The sequence below is a fragment of the Engystomops pustulosus genome, chromosome 5 (assembly GCF_040894005.1).
Source record: "Engystomops pustulosus chromosome 5, aEngPut4.maternal, whole genome shotgun sequence".
In the NCBI taxonomy this organism is placed as follows: Eukaryota; Metazoa; Chordata; class Amphibia; order Anura; family Leptodactylidae; genus Engystomops; species Engystomops pustulosus.
In genome coordinates, this window is record NC_092415.1 from 89852151 (window position 1) to 89872485 (window position 20335).

The 20335-nt window shown below is 40.4% G+C and overlaps 1 protein-coding gene across 2 annotated transcripts in view; it reads left to right on the top strand.

The window, feature by feature from the left end:
* Positions 1-20335, top strand: part of JARID2 (jumonji and AT-rich interaction domain containing 2) — a 120554-nt gene that overhangs the window by 55453 nt on the left and 44766 nt on the right. For both annotated transcript variants that reach the window (XM_072152634.1, XM_072152632.1), the window contains exons 3-4: positions 9886-10018; positions 17305-17474. In XM_072152634.1, the coding sequence (XP_072008735.1) occupies positions 9886-10018; positions 17305-17474 (303 nt within the window). The remainder of the gene's footprint in view (positions 1-9885; positions 10019-17304; positions 17475-20335) is intronic.

Sequence of the window (20335 nt, forward strand, 5' to 3'; positions counted from 1 at the left end):
TCCGTTTTTGACAGGTTTGACCAATTATCTTAATTCAAACTGGTCAAAAATGCATGTGTTGGAGGGACTGCTTAAAAACGGGCCAAAACATGTTCAAAACGCCAGATGTGCCATCACTCTTATACGTTTTTATTAATTTAATTTATACATATGCTTTAAAAAAAAAAATAATAATAATAATGTGAAATATAGAAAGATATATCTCCTTGAGAAGATTCATCTCCCGGGCTAGAGGCTTTGTCTTGGTAGAGGGTTGAGGTTGTGAGTTCAAATTCCGGGCTGGGAAAAAAATTATTTAATTGAATAATATAGAGACATGGTGTCTGGGGAAGCCCTGGGAGTTATAGAGACACCATATATGAACGAATGGTGATATTTCCATGATGACGTGGTCCGCTAACCCAACACCTCTATTCAAAGGATTTCTTGGCAGATGTTTTCTCTGGGGAATCCCTGCAGACAGCTACTAACAGTTTGTAAAACAGTAGAAGTCAGATGCATAGAAGTATCGATGCATCGTGCAACCCTGCTCAGGGGTAACAAGTATTGAACAAATCTGGGACAAATCATCCAAAGATGCCTTACTAAGAGAATTCAAGAAATGTGTGATGTGAGAGAATCTGAAAAATTCTTTGTTGTGCTTTTAGTCTATCCTTAAGCTTCCGAATAAAGATTCTATCCCAGACAAAGTCTACAGAGTCTGCATTTCTATAGAGGCTCTTATCCAACCACCATTGAAAGGCAGATGCTCTGATCCTGGTGCAAAGTAGAGGTTGGAAAACAGCCGTTCTGTGGGAGTATGAGAATTGGATTTTTAATGTTTTATATATTTTTATATGCGTTCTATAGAAGGAGGGGGGGTCTTTCTATATTTAGAGAATATTTCCTTGATAAATCGGCTCTCCAGGATGATCTCTAAAGACTATTAGAAATTTTATCAGGGTCTTTAATTTCTCAGCTGTTAGTGGATACAGGACCGAAAGCGGATTTACATAAACTTCTAAAATAAGGAAGAAAGGACACAGGAACAGATTTGTTTAATGAAGTATTTTGCAAAGTTTATCATCTGCACTATTGATTTATGCAATTTTGTTTCACAAGAGTAAAATTTTTGTTAATTTACCCTAAGGCTGGTGCCACACGTAGCGCTTTGTCTGCGCTTGCAAACGCAGGGTGGGGCGGGTCTCGGCCCGATCGCTTCGGCGTTTCTATGGAATCGCCTGCGATCGGAACGAGGCCCGCCCCGGTGGGCGCGACTTTGTTCGCGTTTGCAAGCGCAGATTAAGCGCTACGTGTGGCAACAACCTAAGGCTGCGTTCACACATTCTGTTTTTCAGATGCAGTTTTCAGAACCAAAAGCAGGTGTGGATCCTCATGGATCCTTCAGTGCTGAGACCCCACAGATCGCGAGAACGAGGGGTCCGAGCGCCTTTCGTCTGAGGAGCGTCGAGGGGTCAATCTCCATCAGCTCTAGAGATTAATGGAGCAGAATGGTCATGCCCGGCTGTATGCTCCATTAGTCTGAGAAGTGGCGAGGGGTCAGTTGAACCCAACGTTCTCGCGATCTGCGGGGGTCTCAGTGCTGAGACCCCCACTGATCAGCAAGTTAGCCCCTATCCCTTGGGCACATCGCTATTTATTTTGCATGTGTGCTAGTCTCTTTCTAACTCATTTGGTTCTCTTGGGCTGCCCTTGCTACAAATGATAGGGCAGGTCCTATTTTTGCCCATCCTTGCGGTAACACATTATGTTTGCAGAAGCTGACAGTAATAAATCACCACAATACATATTGTGTTCAGACCTTCGCAGCTTTACAGGTTATCCCATTTCATTAATCATTTTATCATGTCAAATAAAAAAATAAAACCAATGTGTTTTGATATGGCTTCATTTGCAATGAACCAACCTATAAATATAAGCCATTATTTAATTCACAGTCAACATGGTGTAAAATAAGCCCTTCCCTAAAAAACATAATCTACACAATAAGGGGGATGTACTACTTATTGTTAACAATACAAAGTTTTAAATAAAATGCGAAAATTAAACCTCATGCAGACGATCATATATGGTTCACCAAATCTATATCATAGCTGCCATTAGCTACTGATAAGCACAGTCATAGTGCAGCAAGTTTGCTCTATTACAACACACAGTGACCGAGCCATGATGTTGTGTCACCAATGATTGAGCAGGATCTATAGACCTGCCGGGTTCCTATGGAGATGGGAGTGGTGAGGAGTGCTCACCCCTCCCATCTGCAACAGCTGCTAATTTCCCCCCTGGTTTGTGGCCCATATGAAGCATATGGTTATGTGAACTTATCCTTAGTGGTATGTTTTTTTTTTTTTGTTTTTTTTTTTTTAATTTCCTCCTGAAAGTGTTAGTAACATTCAATCAAATTACAGGCACTGCAATTCAACTTGCATTTAGTGAACTCCTGTTGGTTAAGCTTAGAGGTCCGCTGTAATTCTCCCAGCTCAAGTTAGACCTACTGCTGACCTGAATTCCCCCCAAAGACAGCTTGCAGGGAGATGAGTACTCTGGGCCTAGTTGTTTGTCCTCCGACTTTGGCTCAATATAAATAAGCAAGCCTCCAAGTCATAAATCATTGCAGTGCTTCTGCCAACACCTATTACCATTTAAGCACACTGGAATGTATGCATTATTTCAGGGACTCTGCAAGTATTTACATACAAAGATTTATGGGGCTCTTGTCAGCAAAATAGCATTACAAAGTAGAGCCACAAATGATCCCCTTGGTTACTATAACAAAGTGCAGACTCTCTTGTCTGGTTCCCAACATAATAAAAGGAATTGTGTCTGTCTTAAAGCAGCAGAATAAAATCATGTGTTCGCTATTGATGTTTATCTAGTGCTCCCCCACAATATTACTATACTAATATCTCTTTTTTATGCCCACAGTGTGAGACGTATAAGCTCTTCTAATCAATCCTCTTGTGAAGGCATGAGCACTTATTTAAGATACAGGCACTCCCAGGGTTACATACAAGATTGAATTTGTATGTATGTCGGGACAGGTATATTTTATAATTGGAACATCAAACTATTTTTTTTTTGTTCTGTGACAATTGAATTATACATTTTGTGCTGTCATGGGAATAAGGATTATCGATAAAGCTTCATTACAGACACCTTACAGCTGATCATTGCAGCCTGGGACTAATTCACTGTTATTAAGCCACACCAGTAAATTTATTCCAGAAGCAAAAGATTCCTAACTGTGTAGACTGAACTGAAGAGACCCAACCAGGTTGAAACTGTGCTGTTTAGGGAACTGGTTTGGCTGAGTGAGAGGTTATTGACTTGGGTCAGGGTGTAAGAGTACTCCTTATGGAGAGTTTTCCAAGGTCGCTTATAGGCATGTGGATACTGAAAGCCATTTAGGCTCCACTAGGGAATTCTGGGAAATATGCAAATAAAATTTTTTCAAAGGTTGGAAATGGAAAACAATGCCTCCCTTTGCTACCTTGAAAGGCAGCCTCCTTAACACCATGCATAACGCCTACAGTCATGGCCAAAAGTTTTGAGAATGACACAAATATTATATTTTCACATGATCTGTTGCCCTCTGGTTTGTCAGATGTTTTTATCACATACAGAAATACAAGTGCAATCATATTATGAGTAACAAAAGATTTTATTGACACTTAGAATGAGTTACTGTACCAAGTCAATATTTGCAGTGTTGACAATTCTTTTTCAGGAACTCTGCAATTCTCCCTTTCAGCTCTCAATCAACTTCTGGACCAAATCCTGACTGATAGCAGTCCATTCTTGCACAATCAATGCTTGCATTTTGTCACAATTATGTTGGTTTCTGTTTGTCCACCCGTCTCTTGATGATTGACCACAAGTTCTCAATGGGATTAAGATCTGGGGGGTTTCCAAGCCATGGACCCAAAATCTCTGTTTTGTTCCCCGAGCCATTTAGTTATCACCTTTGCTTTATGGCAAGGTGCTCCATCATGCTGGAAAAGGCATTGTTGATCACCAAACTGCTCTTGGACGGTTGTTGTTCTTGGAGAACATTCTGGTACTGTTCTTTATTCATGTATGTGTTTTTAGGCAAGACTGTGAGAGAGCCGATTCCCTTGGCTGAGAAGCAACCCCACACATGAATGGTTGCAGGATGCTTTACAGTTGGCATGAGACAAGACTGGTGGTATCGCTCACCTTGTCTTCTCCGAACAAGCAGGGGGATTCATCAGAGAATAAGACTTTACCCCAGTTCTCAGCAGTCCACTCCCTGTACCTTTTGCAGAACATCAGTCTGTCCCTGATGTTTTTCTGGAGAGAAGTGGCTTCTCTGCTGCCCTCCTTGACACCAGGCCTTGCTCCAAGAGTCTCCGCCTCACAGTGTGTGCAGATGCACTCACACCTGCCTGCTGCCATTCCTGAGCAAGCTCTGCAGTGCTGGTAACCCAATCCCAAAGCTGAAACACTTTTAAGAGATGGGCCTGGCGCTTGCTGGTCCATCATGATGCGATTGTTGACTGAGGTGCAATCTTTCTAGCTGCGATATTCTTCCCTGTGAGGCCAGTTTTGTGCAGTGCAATGATGACTAAGTGTTTCTTTAGAGATAACCATGGATAACAGAAGAGAAACAATGATGCCAAGCACCAGCCACCTTTTTATTAGTGTCCAGTGGTGTGATTCTTACTTAATCATGATAGATTGATCCCCAGCCCTGTCCTCAACAACACCCACACTTGTGTTAATGGAGCAATCACTAAAACGATATTAGCTGCTCCTTTTAAGGCAGGCCTGCAATGAAGTTGAAATGTGTTTTGGGGGAAAACGTTCATTTTCTAGGCAAATATTTAGTTTGCAATTAATTGCTGTTAAGCTGATCACTCTTTATAACATATATACAGATTGCCATCATAAAACCTGATGCAGTAGACTTTGTAAAAATTAACATTTGTATCATTCTCAAAACTTATGGCCATGATTGTACAAGGGCATGGCAAGGTAGCAAAAGAAGGCATTGTTTTCTTTTCCCACCTTGCAAAATCTATTTGCATATTTCTTAGAATCTCCTAGTGGAGTATATATGGCTTTAAGTCTCCACACTTCTATAAGGTGGCCTTAACTGGTAAATCCTTCATATGAAGAACTCTTACTTCCTGACCCTAGTCAATAGCTTCCCTACATGGTACTGGAGAGACCCAACCAGGTCGAAACAGCACTGTCTACAGTTGGGATTCTGTTCTTATGCTGGTTTGGCTTAATCCCACATAATGCATATAGCACACCTGAGAATTGTGTGTTATATGCATCTCATGAATCTCATCATCTATTATCTCTGATCTGTCTCATCCTTTTATTTTTGTCAGGTACTAGTGAATTTTCAGAAGCTAAGTGAAAGTGTATATAAACCTGGTTTCTGATAATCTAACCACATTGTCGGCACACAGCATCTCACAGCATTACAAGGATCATAAAGTGTCAGCTAACACAGTCCCTGTCCACACTCTGTAATTTTACACTGACCAGCCTACGGAGTGATAGGTGCTAAAACAACAATAAAACTGATAAAAAATTGTAAAGTAAGGGGTTAAAATGATCTTTATTGTGTAAACATCACTAGGGGATTGACATTTGAGAAATTTCTTTTTATGGGCAAACCTCTTTACATCTGGGACCGCCTGTACGAGACTGGGAGGTTGTGGAAGCTGGGACTAACCTTTTTGGAGCCCTTTCTGTGTATGGCCTGGCGTCTGGTCCTGGTTATGGCAGAGCTCCTACCAAGACAAAGAGCCTCTATATAAAAAAGTAGCTACCCTCCAGTTGATCGGATAGTGCTTCAACCATCTCCCGGTACAAACTGATAAGATTCAAACCCAAATTGAGTTAAAAAAAAAAAAAAATAGGTCCTCGCTAATGATAATATTCATGCTTTGCACTAGCACATAGGACAAGTCAGAGATTGTTCTCCTCTAATACAGATGGTAGAGAATGTTCTTCATGTGCCCTGGGGTCTCCATTCAGGAAAAACACTGGAATGTGACTCTGGGTCAAGGGCCCTAGTGACCTTTAAGTTCACAGAAGCTAGTTTATACTCCTAGGAAGAGGTTGAGTAAGGTCATGGTTGTTAACTCTCTCATGCAAGAAGTTATTTTTGCCACTAGAACAGTGTTTTTCAAAATTACCAAAGTAAATGAACATAATACACATGATCATAGTAAGCAGAGAACAGCAATGACTGTAGCACAGAGAAAGATAATAACTACATCAGTAGGGAGTGCACAGGCCTTCGCTGTGAATGACTTCAGCTCATCTGTGACCACAGGACGTCACTATGCTCACACACTGCTCTGGTGGGATATGGACCACTCTTACAGTCTCTTCCACAGTTACGTGACTGTTCTGGGTTTTTTGGCCATAACATTGTCACCAAGGATTTCCAACAGTTTTTCTATTGGGATTCGATCAGGACTCTGGGCTTCTCCTGATTTATTTGTTCAAAGCAGGAAATAACTTTTTACATTATTATTATTTTTTTTTTTTTACACACACAAGGTCTGTTGTGGGCTCGGCTGCGGCAGAAAAGGCCCGCAGTGTTGCATCAGATGCATCAAGATGCCGAAGCCTCATGATGTATCTGCCCCAGTAATTGGGCGGGGCCTTTATCATATGCTGTGAGCGTGCACTATGATATGGCCCCCATTTTACTTTTATATTTATTTGCACAACTTCTGGAAAAATATGAAATAAGTTTTTCGGGATGGGCTGAGGAAAACCACGCCTCTTGCCTTGTAAGGCAGCTCTCATGACATGAAGTATGAGTTTCAGGAAGCCTAAGATAATGAACCTTTGCACAAGTGAATAATAATTGTATCTAAGGACTACCTGGAAATTTCTTCAAGCCAAATACTTTTAAAGATTTGGACATGAAATACAGTGCAAGGTTGTTGCTTTCTAAAAGGTGGACCTAGAGCCGAGCAAGAGGAACTTATTTGCATGTATATTCCCAAAATTCCTAGAGGGCATGGCATATACATTGGGTTGTAAAAGTAGTTGTATAATAATGCTTGTAATTTTTTTTTCCCTTTATTTTTAATCTACACAGGAGAAAAATATTTAAATTTATTTTATTCATCTAAACAGCGAAGTATATATACAAATAGGTTTTCCAAGAGGGTATAAGGAGAACTTTGCTTTCTAATAGCCAAACTAATATGCTGTTGTCTAAAAGAAGTAGACTATAAACTGTGTAAAGTGCTGTTTCAATGTTTTGCATTTAATTTGCACAGTGTAGGGAATCGGTTTGGCTAGTTTGTAGGCTGTCTAGATTGGTCAGAGAAGAAACTTACAATAATAATCTTCATATAGCATCAGCCTTTTCTGTAGCGATTTACAATTTAAATGGTTTATGAATTTTGCGTTTTCAGGTCTTAGAGCTGGTTAGAATTTATGGAAATATAGATTAAGTTAAAAACAAAGCAATCCATGTTAGAGGCGGCTAACTTTTGACTGGGAAATAGGTTCACCTTCTAGCTGGACAACAACCCTAAACAAAGCTGCAATAGAGTGGTGTATAAAATAATATATTCATGTAATAAAATGTCCCAGCCAAACTTGCCTTAACAGTCCAAAAGCTATCATTGCCCCTACAGGGGGTCCTACTAAATTTTCAGTTCATGCCACAAACTTAAAGAAGACTTGTCACCGGAAAGTTACTACCCTGACTAACAACGCCTGCTGATAAAGGGTTACAAGTCCTCCCCATATCACATAAAATTAGATGCCAGTGAGGCACTGTAGCTTTTATTGCAGTCGTTTTTTTCTAATATACAAATTAGCTTTTCAGACTAGATATTAGTCAAAGCCAGATATTCTGGCTTTGACTCTTTTTTTTTTTCTCTTTTGGGCTGCCAGTAAACCACTCCCCCATATTTTGACTGACATCTCTGCTTTGTGTTACATTCATGTCATGTGACCACAGGGACTCCATCTCAGGTCCTTTAGCCTCCTCAGCAAACTCTACCCGTACTGTATTGTTTGTGTGTATCTGATAACATGAGATCAGCATCCATGGAGGATGGAGAGGAGTAGAAGTTCATGGAGGCTGCTGTGATTTCATGTAATCAGATGCATACATTGGGTACACTTTGCAAATGTAAAGGGTACAGGACCTTTGATGACATCACCCTGGTCACATGACATAAACTGTTGAATAGTGTGGAGGCATAACGCATGGGGAGTAGTAGATGGGAAGGACCAACTGAGCAAGGCACACCCCTCTGATTTCAGATAATATAAAGTGAAATTGATTTATACAGATGTGAAGGAAACCATGTTAGCTACAAGAAGGGTGTCAGTTAATAGGGCTCTATAGGAACCTGTCACAAGCTGTCTATGTGAAAATGTGCAGACAGTTTCCCTTTAGGTTTTTATGTTCCAAATAAGTTTATTAACATTTTTAAAAATTACAGAGACAACAAAACTTGTATAAGTGGGTCTTGCAGGGCAATAACAGTACAGGTGGTCCCTGATTTAAAGGGGTATTCCAGGAATAAGCATAATTCATATACAAATGGGACCATAAAATATAAGCTAATATGTAATTGGTTGTTGCCATTTTGCCATCTTCTGGCTCCAATAACGTTTTCATACTACGGTGTACGGTACTGTGTGTGGAAAAATAGTTATTGTAATTTGATAGAGCAGACATTTTGTTCATGATTTTTACTGTTTTGTTTATATTTAGATCAGTTCTAGGGAAAGGGGGGTGATTTGAATTTTTAGGGTTTTTTTTTTCCCCTTTTTACTACTATTTAACCCTAGGTTGTCTGTTCCTACCATATACTGCCATACTACAGTATGGCGGCATATGGGGATTTAACACATCAACTACAGTATTACAATGTGCAAATTGTAAAAATACATGTTGTAAAGCGTGACAGTGTGGTCCACCCAAAAGCAGAACACAAGCTTTGAAGTAATGACTAGTCATGATTATATTGAAAAAAGTAGATTTTTAAATAGTTCTAGATGGGTATTGTTCTAAATGTATCTTTCTGCTTAGTGTCTCGAGTAAATTTGCAAGTTTTTGAAGTTGCAGCTGGCTGCAGCAGTCTGCTATACCTTGGTTCACATTATAACATGGAGTAAAATATCTAGTGTTGACAACTATGCAAGATTTGAAGGATAAAAAACACTTTTCCCCATTCTCTAAAAGATGGCCAATTGTTTGCTTAGTATGAGACAGTTTGTACAACTGTTGTAGCTAATAAAGGCTAGAATGTGTGAATAAAATCATTAACCAGACAATGATTTATTCAGAGGTTAGTCATCCCTCACCCAACTTTAAGGGGTTCTCCAAGACTTTTCAAAAAATGTGGCTGGGTGGCGGCTGCTTAAAAAAAATAAACCGATACTTAACCTCCGTGGTCCCACCGTGGTTTGTTTACAGGGGCACAGAAGCTGCGCTGAGTTCCGCTCCTGGCCGGCTACGCCCACCGGTTTCCATATCTCAGAGCCTGATAAATATCGTAATAATAGATGTATGTATATTTAACATATTCTATTTTTAATAGGATAAAGTTGTAAGGAATAGTGTAGCTGTGAATTTTAATGTGTAATCCGCATGGCTAACCCTAGTGGCACGATTAGCTTGTAGATTTAGAAACCTCCTTGATGATGCAAACCCTCATGTGGAGAATTTAAAAGCAATTCAATTTATATATTTGCATGAATGTGAATGGTTTCATTTTATTGGGTACAGAACTTACTACTTTGTGCTGGCATTACAGTGCAGGGGGGACACAAGCCAGTCAGGAGATGGATCTAAACTGAACATTGTCATCATTTGAAACAAGGAATTTCATGTTGCTATTATGTCTGTCCATCTTTTAGGTCTTCTTCTTAATGGACACTCTAAAGGATCAGGGCAGTCCTCGGAAAATGAGAAGGATGACACATCTCAAGGGTCTTCACAGACTAATAGTGTGACATCTTCAGATTCAGAAGATGGGCCTGTCAGAAAAAGGTACCTTTGTTTTCTTTTCAGTTAAAGCCTAATTTCTATAATTAAAAACCTGTATTTTGACTGTATTTGGTACAGTGTGTTGCCACTCTGTAGAAATAAAAATGTCTTAAAAAGCTCATGTTTGTTCTGATTTCATAATGTAATTTTGGGATGAAAATTTTTCATGTATGTAATACTTCCTGTGCCGACTTCAATGTGGGATATGAGGAAGCTCCACTATTGTATAGGCAACACAGGCTTTAACTTACGGAGACGTTGCCAATTAAGGCCGGCTTGTAGGCACGTGGAAACTTGTAGCCCTTGATGCTCCACTAGGGATTCTGGGAAAATATGCAAATAAGCTTTTCAGGATGGGATAAGATTGGGTAGCTCTTTTTAGATGCAACCACATTGAAACAGTGCGGTCTACAGTTGGGAATCTGTTCCTTCTGGAATAGATATACTAGTTTGGTTTTAAGCCTGCATCATGTTATTAGGCTTCCTGAAAGTCCAGCTTGATGTCAAGGAAGCTTCCTTACAACATAGCTGAAAGACGTGTGGTTTTCCATATCCCATCCTGGCAAACTTCTTTGTATATTTTACCAGGGGTACTTCAGGACATTTTGTTTTATGGTAAATTACAAATGACCCAACCCTGGCCAAAGGTTAGCTTCGCAATTCTTGCTGTGAGATTGAGCTCTATATCGTAATGAAAGAAGGTTGAGAAACTAATAAGAATGAACATGCTGGTTATACGGAAGGGAACCCTTTTGACCGTCTCAGAGTTTCATCTTGATGATTAATGGAGTATTGCAAGGATCTAAAATTTCTTTATAATCCATAGACATGTGTTACATCAAGGGTACAGGAAGTCACTTGGGGTAAATGCACAGTAGCACAAGGTATTATATTACCTCAAGATCAGAGAAAAAGGGTTCCTGTAAGTGGACCCCTTAAATGGGATCTGCAGGGAAAACAGAAATCAGCAGTTTTTCTACAAAGATTGATCAGTTCTTTTGCTCATACTATCCAGATATATATATATATTGCATTGACCTGGGAATTATAAATATAATACATTTTTTTTTTACGTGACAATTGGTCAATTGTGTAGCTCGCTTTAGCTTGAAGAATTCAGCATTTAAGTGCAGAGAAATGTGTGAAAAGTATTGTTGACTGACTTTTCATCGCTGTCTCCATTTAAATGGTGTAATTGATGCCATGGTGGAAATCTGCATGCAGACGTTGGCTCAGAAATTGCTTTTTCAGTTGGATCAGACCTAAATGGCTAGTGAAAAGCTAATATTCATTCCTTGCCTGAAGTCTGTCTGGGGACCCCTAGCTGCTTGGGAAAGGTGCCATGCTTGCGCCTTCATAGCCTTTGCCAAAGCTAATAGGGGGTTAAGGTTGTAGAAAAAAAATACACGTCTACACTCCAAAAGGAGAAGGTGGAATATTCTGAAGATTCCTTCTGGAAATAAAATAACCTTTTTTCATTATAATAATAAGTATCAGCTGCACGTCTAAATGATGTAGCAGCAGTGTCTGACTGGAAAAATCTTTCCTACTACGAATGGATTTTTTTTGTCATAAAGTGGCCCAGCAGATGAATGTCCAATCATTTATCTGACTGTACATTTTGTCTGATGTGCATTAAAGAGTTCGAAAAGATGGAATCAAAATTCCGTTGATAGCGGTCATTTGGATGTATTAATGTATCTACTTTCTATTTTGCAATCTCAGTCTTTCCCTCATTTCCAGCATAGGAGCATAGAACCTCCTCTTTTGTACAATTATACAGAACAGAAGTGTTTTCTTCATGGCTTTAGCGTGGTCATCGCTATGGTAAAAGATTTGGGGCACGTGCCCGAGTGAGAGGTGCAGTAATCGGGTGTATCGGATTTTACAGAAACAGTTTGCTGTCTACTTCGCTGTACCTGAGTCATAGGTTTCCTGCCAGCTGCTCTCCTCCGTACAGAAAGGTAGGATGCAGGAATGACCTTACGCTATCAGCCAATCACATGATTTGATTTCATGTGACCTAGTAAGGTCAAAAAGAGTTGAGCTATAGCACACAGGGACCTGTCGGTCAGAATGACTCTGTAGGTCTTCCTGAGGACTAAATAAAAGATATGAGATCTTTATTTCCCCAATTTCATCTTAAGTTCTGACTACCACCCAACCCAACGTGGAAGCAGGAGGTTTCTCTCCCTGTTTTCTCATCAAGGACAGTCGGGTCAGAGGAGGCTAATGGTAACCATACTGCCATGCTGGAGAGTTTATGGACTGTGCTGTGTCCTCCTGGGATGGAGAAGAAATGGTCATTACAGGTTAAATGTATGAGTGTTGATTATATAAGTGTGGATTATGTGAAAGTGTGAGTGTGTAAGTGTAAAGAGGTGTCAAATTCATTTTCTGCAGGGGCCACATCAGCCTTGTGTGTGCCTTACGGAACAGAATGTCCTTTTATTACTGTATATACTCAAGCTGCTCAGTGTGCCCCCCAAACAGTAGCCAACAGTAAGAGTGGCCCCCACAGCTGCCACAGTACCCTCCTCCTTCAGTAACCACAGTGTGTAGCCAGAAAAAATGTGGACGTGTGATGTCCGTATTGAATCCACATCCATAATCTCCAACCCCTCCCCCCCCCAAAAAAAACCCTGAGTATGTGCGTTTGTGAGTGTGTATATCATAGTGCATTAAGTTATTGGAGCGTTTTGAGGGTTGCTACTGCAGCATACTGTAGACCTGACTGGATTCAGCCACCACTATTTGAAGGAGGGGGAATATGTGTGTACAGTTCTCCTAAGGTGCCTATCGTAAGTGGCTGCATTCCCATCACACTGAAGTGTGGCCCACTGGTGCAGCCTACACTGCATTGTATAGTACATACCGCCACTAGAGTAGCATTATTTGTGCAAATACACTATAATGAATACCTTGTAAGCTACAGTAGCTGTACACCATACAGAAACAGAAATGCCTACTTTTACCGCTACAGTGCATGTAGACAGGACCTTATATATACCTTGGAGGGGGAGGGGGATTTATCATGGCTTATCTTCCAGAACTGGCAGAGCTTACACCCGTATTTAGTAAGTGGCCAGAGTCTTTTTAGTAGATATGGGTGTTGCAGCGCCGGGAGGGACAATTTTAAGACTGGTATTTAAAATGCCAGTCTTTATTAATTCCTCCCCAATATGTTTTGTGACCCTAAGTAACATTGGATTATTTCTGTTTGCTACATCTGATAATACTATCCTCTTTGGTTTGCATAAGCTACAGGGTCTAGGCCCTGGATTCTTTACAACCTCAGCAATGCCCCTGGCTATTAGTGATGTTTGATATTAGTTGTCATGGACAGTAACCATGTACTATAACAGAATTAAAATGGGTACATTTGAACTGAAATTGAAGAAATAATTAGATACGGAATAATAACAGATACCACCAGAGGCTTCACTTAACCTTCCATCTCGGTTGCCATATAAAATCTGTATTTGTACCATCCCCTCCCTACCATAGGTCATTTATAATACTTGCAGAGCATTATAAATTATTCAGGGACAATTATAAAATAATTATTAGAGGCATTATAAAATGAACACAATACTACTCGGGTTGAGGGAGAGGATATATGATAATTTTTAGAGCCCTTTGAGAGCGGAGAGCCCTTTAGAATATAGATCCATCATAGAAACAAAAGGGGGCATTTATCAATGCTTGTATGCAAGTTTTTTGGCATACAAGGCTTGAAATAATCCCTATACGCCACCTCTGCACCAAGTGGACTTGAAGGGGGCATAGCAATGGCACACATGTTATAGTCTGTGACCATTCAAGCCTGAACTTTTGCTAGCAGTAGTGCAATGTCGGGCATATAATTGTACGTTAGTGCCGCCACACGCAAATAGTTAATGTGTAATTTGGAGGTGTGCATTGCCCGGTTGTATGATGTAATTTGTACCAATCAAGCGCTGTCCACAGGGTACGGCTTGATGTTGCAAAATGTAGTTATACCCCTCCTTATTCAAAATCACTTTGACCGTGTACAAATCTACCACTTTACCAGCACCAAAGCAACCCCAGACCATCACATGACCTCCACCATGCTGGACAGATGGAGTCGGGCATCTTCCAGCATAATTTCAGTTTTTCTGCATCTCGCAAATGTTCTTCTGTGTGATCCAAACACCTCAAACTTAGATTTGTATGTCCATAACACTTTTTTCTCCAATCTTTCTCTGTCTAATATCTGTGTTTTTTTGCCCATTTTAAGGTTTTCCTTTTGTTAGCCAGGCTCAGATATAGCTTTTTCTTTGCTACTCTGCCCTGAAGACCAGCATCCTTAAGTCGCCTCTTCACTGTAGAGGTTGACAATTGCGTTTGGCGGGAACTATTAAATGAAGCTGCCAGTTGAGGACCTGTGAGGTGTTGGTTTCTCAAACTAGAGATTCTAATGTACTTGTCTTATTGCTTAGTTGTGCAGTGTGGCCTCCCACTTCTTTCTTCTCTGGTCAGAGCCTGTTTGCTCTCCTCTGAAGGGTGTAGTGCACACTGTTGTAGGAAATCTTCAGTTAGAATGGAATGGCCTTAATTTTTAAGAACATAAATACACTGTTGAGTTTCACATGAAAGTTCTTTTTTTCTGGCCATTGTGAGAGTTTTCGTAGAACAAACGAATGGGATGCTCCAGATTCTCAACCAGCTTAAAGGAAGGTCAGTTTTATAGCTTCTCTAATCATTCAAGCTGTTTTCAGCTGTGCTTGAAGGGTTTTCTAACCATCCATTAGCCACCTTACAAAGTTGGCAAACACAATGGTGGATACTTACTATGACGTTTCCACCAGTTTTGTGGCGCTCTCACTGCACGTTCTTCTTTCTGACATGTATAGTAGTTAGCAGCGCCCAAAAAATTACTTTTTCTGCATGTTCTGAAAAGGGTTGTGGCTTTGGATAGGTGGAAACGCTAACACAATTAATATGTGTCGTAACCATTTTTGGCGCTGTAAACTGGCGGAAAGTGGTCCAAAAGAAATTTGGTCTTGTAGGGCACAGAACTGTGCTACTGCTCTTAGCTTACACTAATGTACCCGGAAAAACACTCACCACATTAGGATGTCTACTGCCTGTCCTCCTGGCGTCCAATTCAGACTGGACAAGCTTTCGGAGGTGGTCAGCCACTGATGCATTGCCGCAGCAGCCATTGTTCCACTCTAGGGCAGCGTGCTCAGCCTGTTCTCTGACTGCTAGACACATTTCTGGAGCTCAGGAAAGATTTTGGTCCCAGGGACAGAAAATTATCTTGGCACTAGAAATGTATCTGCACAGCGCAATAATATTAAATATCTATCTCTTTTCTCAAGGGAAGTTGGTAACAAAGGCAGCAACAGTTTATTTAAATGTCCCCCAATATACCATTAAACCACTGGATTGGCGGTTGTTGGAAATGGACCTGTTATATTGCATTAAAAAGCAGACATTTGCAGCTAGTATAGTCATTTACCACAATAACCAAGTATAGAGTGTATTTTCGATTCATTTAATGTTAGAAATTTCCTTAGTTTTATTGAAACTGTGCTTTTCTTTAAAAAATAAGTAACCCCAAACTTTTGAGCAGTAGTGTATATACCAATATAGAATATAGTTTACAGAGCATTTGTGTAGAATTGGTATGTATTAAATTATGTCAGAATTGTGAGTTTATGATGTTCCAGATCAGTATGGCGTCATACTGTATTGATGGCATGTCTAATGGTGTGGCGGCTCATTTTATCGCTTCTACTTGCAATCCAGCTATTATGAGAGTGGTTATTGGACCCCCCCCTCCCCTTTCCAGACTACAGAGCTTGAGATAAATTGCTACCTCGGCACCTACTATAGTTGCACCCCTGGACACCATTGTTATCTATACAAGCAAATCTACAAAACAAGTGACCGTATATACTCGTGTATAAGCAGAGTTTTTCAGCACCTGTCTTTTTTCTTCTGTAACATCCTGCAGGGCGCCGCCATGTTTCTCTCCCGGGCGGCGCATAGTATGATGTCAGCAGCGGAGCGTCATACTATGCGCCTGCCGGCTGGGAGAGGACAGTGACTGCGCGCTGCGGGATGTTACAGGAGAAAGATAGGCGCGAAAGCCAGAAGACGAGCCACGCTGACATCGGGGGAGCTGCGCTGCGTATCGGTGCCACCGGAGGGTGAGTATGCTGTATACTTCTGGGGGCAGACTGTATACTACTGGGGGCAGGCTGGCTATATACTGGAGGGGGGGGGCTGTGACCAAAGCATTTACCACCCTTGGCTTATACTTGAGTCAATAGGTTTTCCCAGTTTTTGGTGGTAAAATTAGGGGTCTCTGCTTATACTCGTGCATATACCGTAATTGTGTGTATCTTCATTATGTGTCAATGAGATGATGAACTCCATCTATATTGTCATCTTTCACTGCCTAAAACCAAATGGAACATAAGTTTTTGTAGATTTCCCCTTTGTGATCCCTAGTTTGTATGTACCAAATATAGTTTATTTTTGTCATGTGATCTCATTGGCTTTTCTCACCTTTTCCTGAAGGCTGTGTGTTCGCCGTAGGCCAGGTACCCAGAAAATGAGGTCTGTTTCTTGTAAATGTCAAGACACATGAACACGTTGTCATCAGGACAACCTTGCGGGCCTGCTCAGTGTTAGGTCACAACTCAAGTCGAAAGAGTTTTGCTGGCGATCTGTCAGATGATAAAAAAAATTCCTGAAAGTCTCCAGGCTTCTGCAGCTGGGCTTCAAATATTGTTTTAAAGTGACAGGCAGGCCTGAAAATAGAACCATTTTCTAAGAAAACCACACTTGTGTCCTTAAATCTTGTGACAAGTTTAGACCTATTTTCAGAAATCACTGTAATAAGAGATTTTCTATTAAGGGCGTGTACATACTCTTGCGCATCATATCACAGAGTACACTGTGATAAGCGGATTGCAAGATTTTGGACCCCATCCCCCCTCCCCACTGATGAAACATTGGGATATGAGATAAGTAAAAGGAAGTACTTTTGTTACATAAAGGTTGAACATTTATATCAAAGATTAGTCCCATCGGCAAAGGGCCACGGTTGTCCATGGTTGCCCTAGATTGTCGGAGTTCTCTAAGGCCGGGTTCCCGTGTTTAAAAAATTTATGCGTCTGGAGCATAAGAGTTTTTTTTTTTTTTTCTTGGTTGAGTTGTTCTTATATTTTATGTGGTAAATTTTGTCTCAAATGCATGTGTTGAGTGTCCTGAATATTAATCTGATATATTTTTTTGTACTTTTTTTGCAGGCCAAGGCTGCAAGCACAAAGAAAATTTGCCCAATCCCAGCCAAACAGTCCGAGCACAACCCCCATCAAAATTGTGGAGCCATTGCTACCCCCTCCAGTAACTCAAATGTCTGACCTCTCCAAACGCAAGCCCAAGACTGAGGATTTTCTCACGTTTTTGTGTCTTCGAGGTAAGATATTTTCAGAATGACTTTCCGTATTCAACAGAACTACTGGGAAAGTAGTTTTTATTGTGCTATGGCATTTTGCACCTAGCGGAGCCTGAATACCAGTTTACAAGGGCCATACAGCTTTGGTTGCCTTTCCTTCTCTTCATCGAAGACTTTGACTGACCAGCTGCCTTTCAGATATATCCCATTCTAGCACTGAAACGCTAATCCCTATTGGAAGTGTTAATATCTCATTTGGGATCAGGTCACCAATTCCGCAGTGGCTTCTATATAAATCGTATATATATCTGTGCTAAGCCCAATGATTTAGCTATCCTAGGTAACTGAACACAAGTGAGCTGCTTCTTGCAGAGGACAAAAATTTCTTTAAATGAACGTGTGAAATTTTACCAAGAAGGACATTGACTCCATATTTGGGGATTCTTCTATACACAATAAATATGGACAACAAGTGTAGGAAATATTTGATATGAAATTTAGTGGATCTGTAGTTGTATACAGCTCTGTACACTATTGGTGGGACAACGTTATTTTCCATGAGGTTCAATAGGCAATAGAGGAGTTCTGTTTGATGTTTTGGATGAGTCTGGATTTCCTTCTCGCCTTTGATTTGAAGGGAGTGACTGATGGGCCAGATGTTGGGTAACAATTGACTCTTGCTGCAGAAAGTGTAAATGCTCTAGCTAAATGGGAAATTGGCAATTTTCTGACTTGGGTCTTTTAAGGTGACCATTTTTAATGCCTCTTAAGTTTCCTTCTCATCCCCTCCTATTAATAGTGCATTCCACATGATATTATAATGTTTCCTGTTTTGTTCCTGTGTGGAGGAATTATGTGCAGAAGTTTATTCATCTTGGGGCTTATGACTGGCAGCTTGCGTCCTGTAATTACCATATAAAGAAAGTGATATGCAATGCATTTTCAGTACATATTCCTATAAAGCATAGTCAAATAGTATAACGCACAGGAAAGCTTATTAATTTTTTTTTCTTGGTGGAAATTAGTGGCTGGCGTACATTGTTGTATTTTTAATGTCATAGAATATATCAGGGAATAGTCCAGACTTGTGTTACCCCTTCCATGGATCCATAAAAAAAGATGTGAACAGTGCCTTTAAATTAATTTAATTTATTTTCTTTATTTTTATTCATTTTTTTAAACCATGTTGTACATAAAGTTTTATTGTTGCATTGTTTATTATAGCCATGTCTGAACATACCCTAATAATGCTGAATACGTGACAACCCGTAATTGGGATTATATATTTGGCTCAGACCTTTTGGGACATGTCTATTTGCCCAGCCTCTTAGGCAGTCACTAACATACAGCAAACTGATACCATGTAAGGTGCTAGTTATTTGCAAACGTTATATTATGTATATTCATGAACACCAATCAGCTGGAATATATTCAAGCTTTTTTGTCCCTCCAGGTTTTAATGTCCCATGCTTAGAAATTGTTACACCTCAGAACATGTCCAGATAAAAACGTATGGTTTTTACTAATGTAAACAATGAAGATCTGCTGCCAGCAAACACTGGAAAAAGAATGAAACGCTCTTTTGGCAGCCGGCAGGCATTTTTTTTAGTGCTTGCAGTTAATCCAGCACTCTGCTCCAAGACTCAAATTATTTCATCACAGCTTTAAATGTCCTGAAATTAGTCTGGGGTGCTTAGAGCCGAGATCGAGAAAACAGTTTCTAGCAACATCCTAGCTGCTCTGGGCACACAATGTTACAGTAACTGCATGGCCCGGTATCGTGGGAGGGCAAACCTTGTACACACTGTGATAAGCCTGCCTTGACGTACATTTCTGACTTTTTTCAGGGGCATTTGATGGAAACATTAGATTTCATTAAAATGTTAAAAAACATTGGGAGCATTGCACCAATATTGACATTATAAATGCTTCTTTTGGGAACCAGATGTCACACATCTTACCTTTTGGCAATGCGCAGAAATAAGGTCTCTGTAAAGTCTCTTTGAGATAAATATGAAAGGGGAGGGGGAGTTTTGACTGCTGGCACATGGCTCCATATCCTGACATATAATTTTATGCCGACCCTAACCCTGTGCAAGCCCTGTAACCCAGATTAATGTTTGCAAATACGCATAGAAAAAAAGACCTATCATGTGGTCTGGCGAAACAAAAATTGAACTTCAGCCATAATGACAATCGTTCCATTTGGAGGAAAAAGGGAGAAGCTTTCAAGCCCGAGAACACCATCCCAACTGTGAAACACCAGTTGGGGGGGATGATATGTGGTGTAGCATTCTGTTGTGGGGTTGTTTCATTGCCGGAGGGACTGCTGCCCTTCACAAATTAGATGCATCATGAGGAAAGAACATTCTGTGGCAATATTGAGGTATGGTAATTTCTCAAGACATCAGCCAGGAAGTCAACGGGAACCAGTGATCAGAAATTGATGTAATAAACAACAGCCATTATGTTGCTAAGCCGCTGTACACCTTCCACATCATGTTTCTTTCGTGACCCAGTGTGATTCAGAAAATCAACTTTAAAGTGAGATGTAAATTGGTTGTATAAAGTCAAGGAGGCAGAGATTTTAAAGGGAACCTGTCTCCAGGATACCCATTTTTAGCACTCCCCCAGTCCCCACAGAGCATAGTACATACGCTGCCAAAGTGTTTTTGTATTAAAAATTGGTTTTACAGAAAAAAAGATATGTTATATTGTACCTTTCATTAGCATGTGCTGTGTGACTAGGCAGTTGCCAAATGGGAGGGGCTGGAAAGGAGCACCCCCCCCCCCCTTGAGGAACAGCTACTCCATGCGTCCTTTTCAAATATATGAAAACACCCATCACTTGGCTTAGCGACGCCCCCTGCTCCTCTACAACC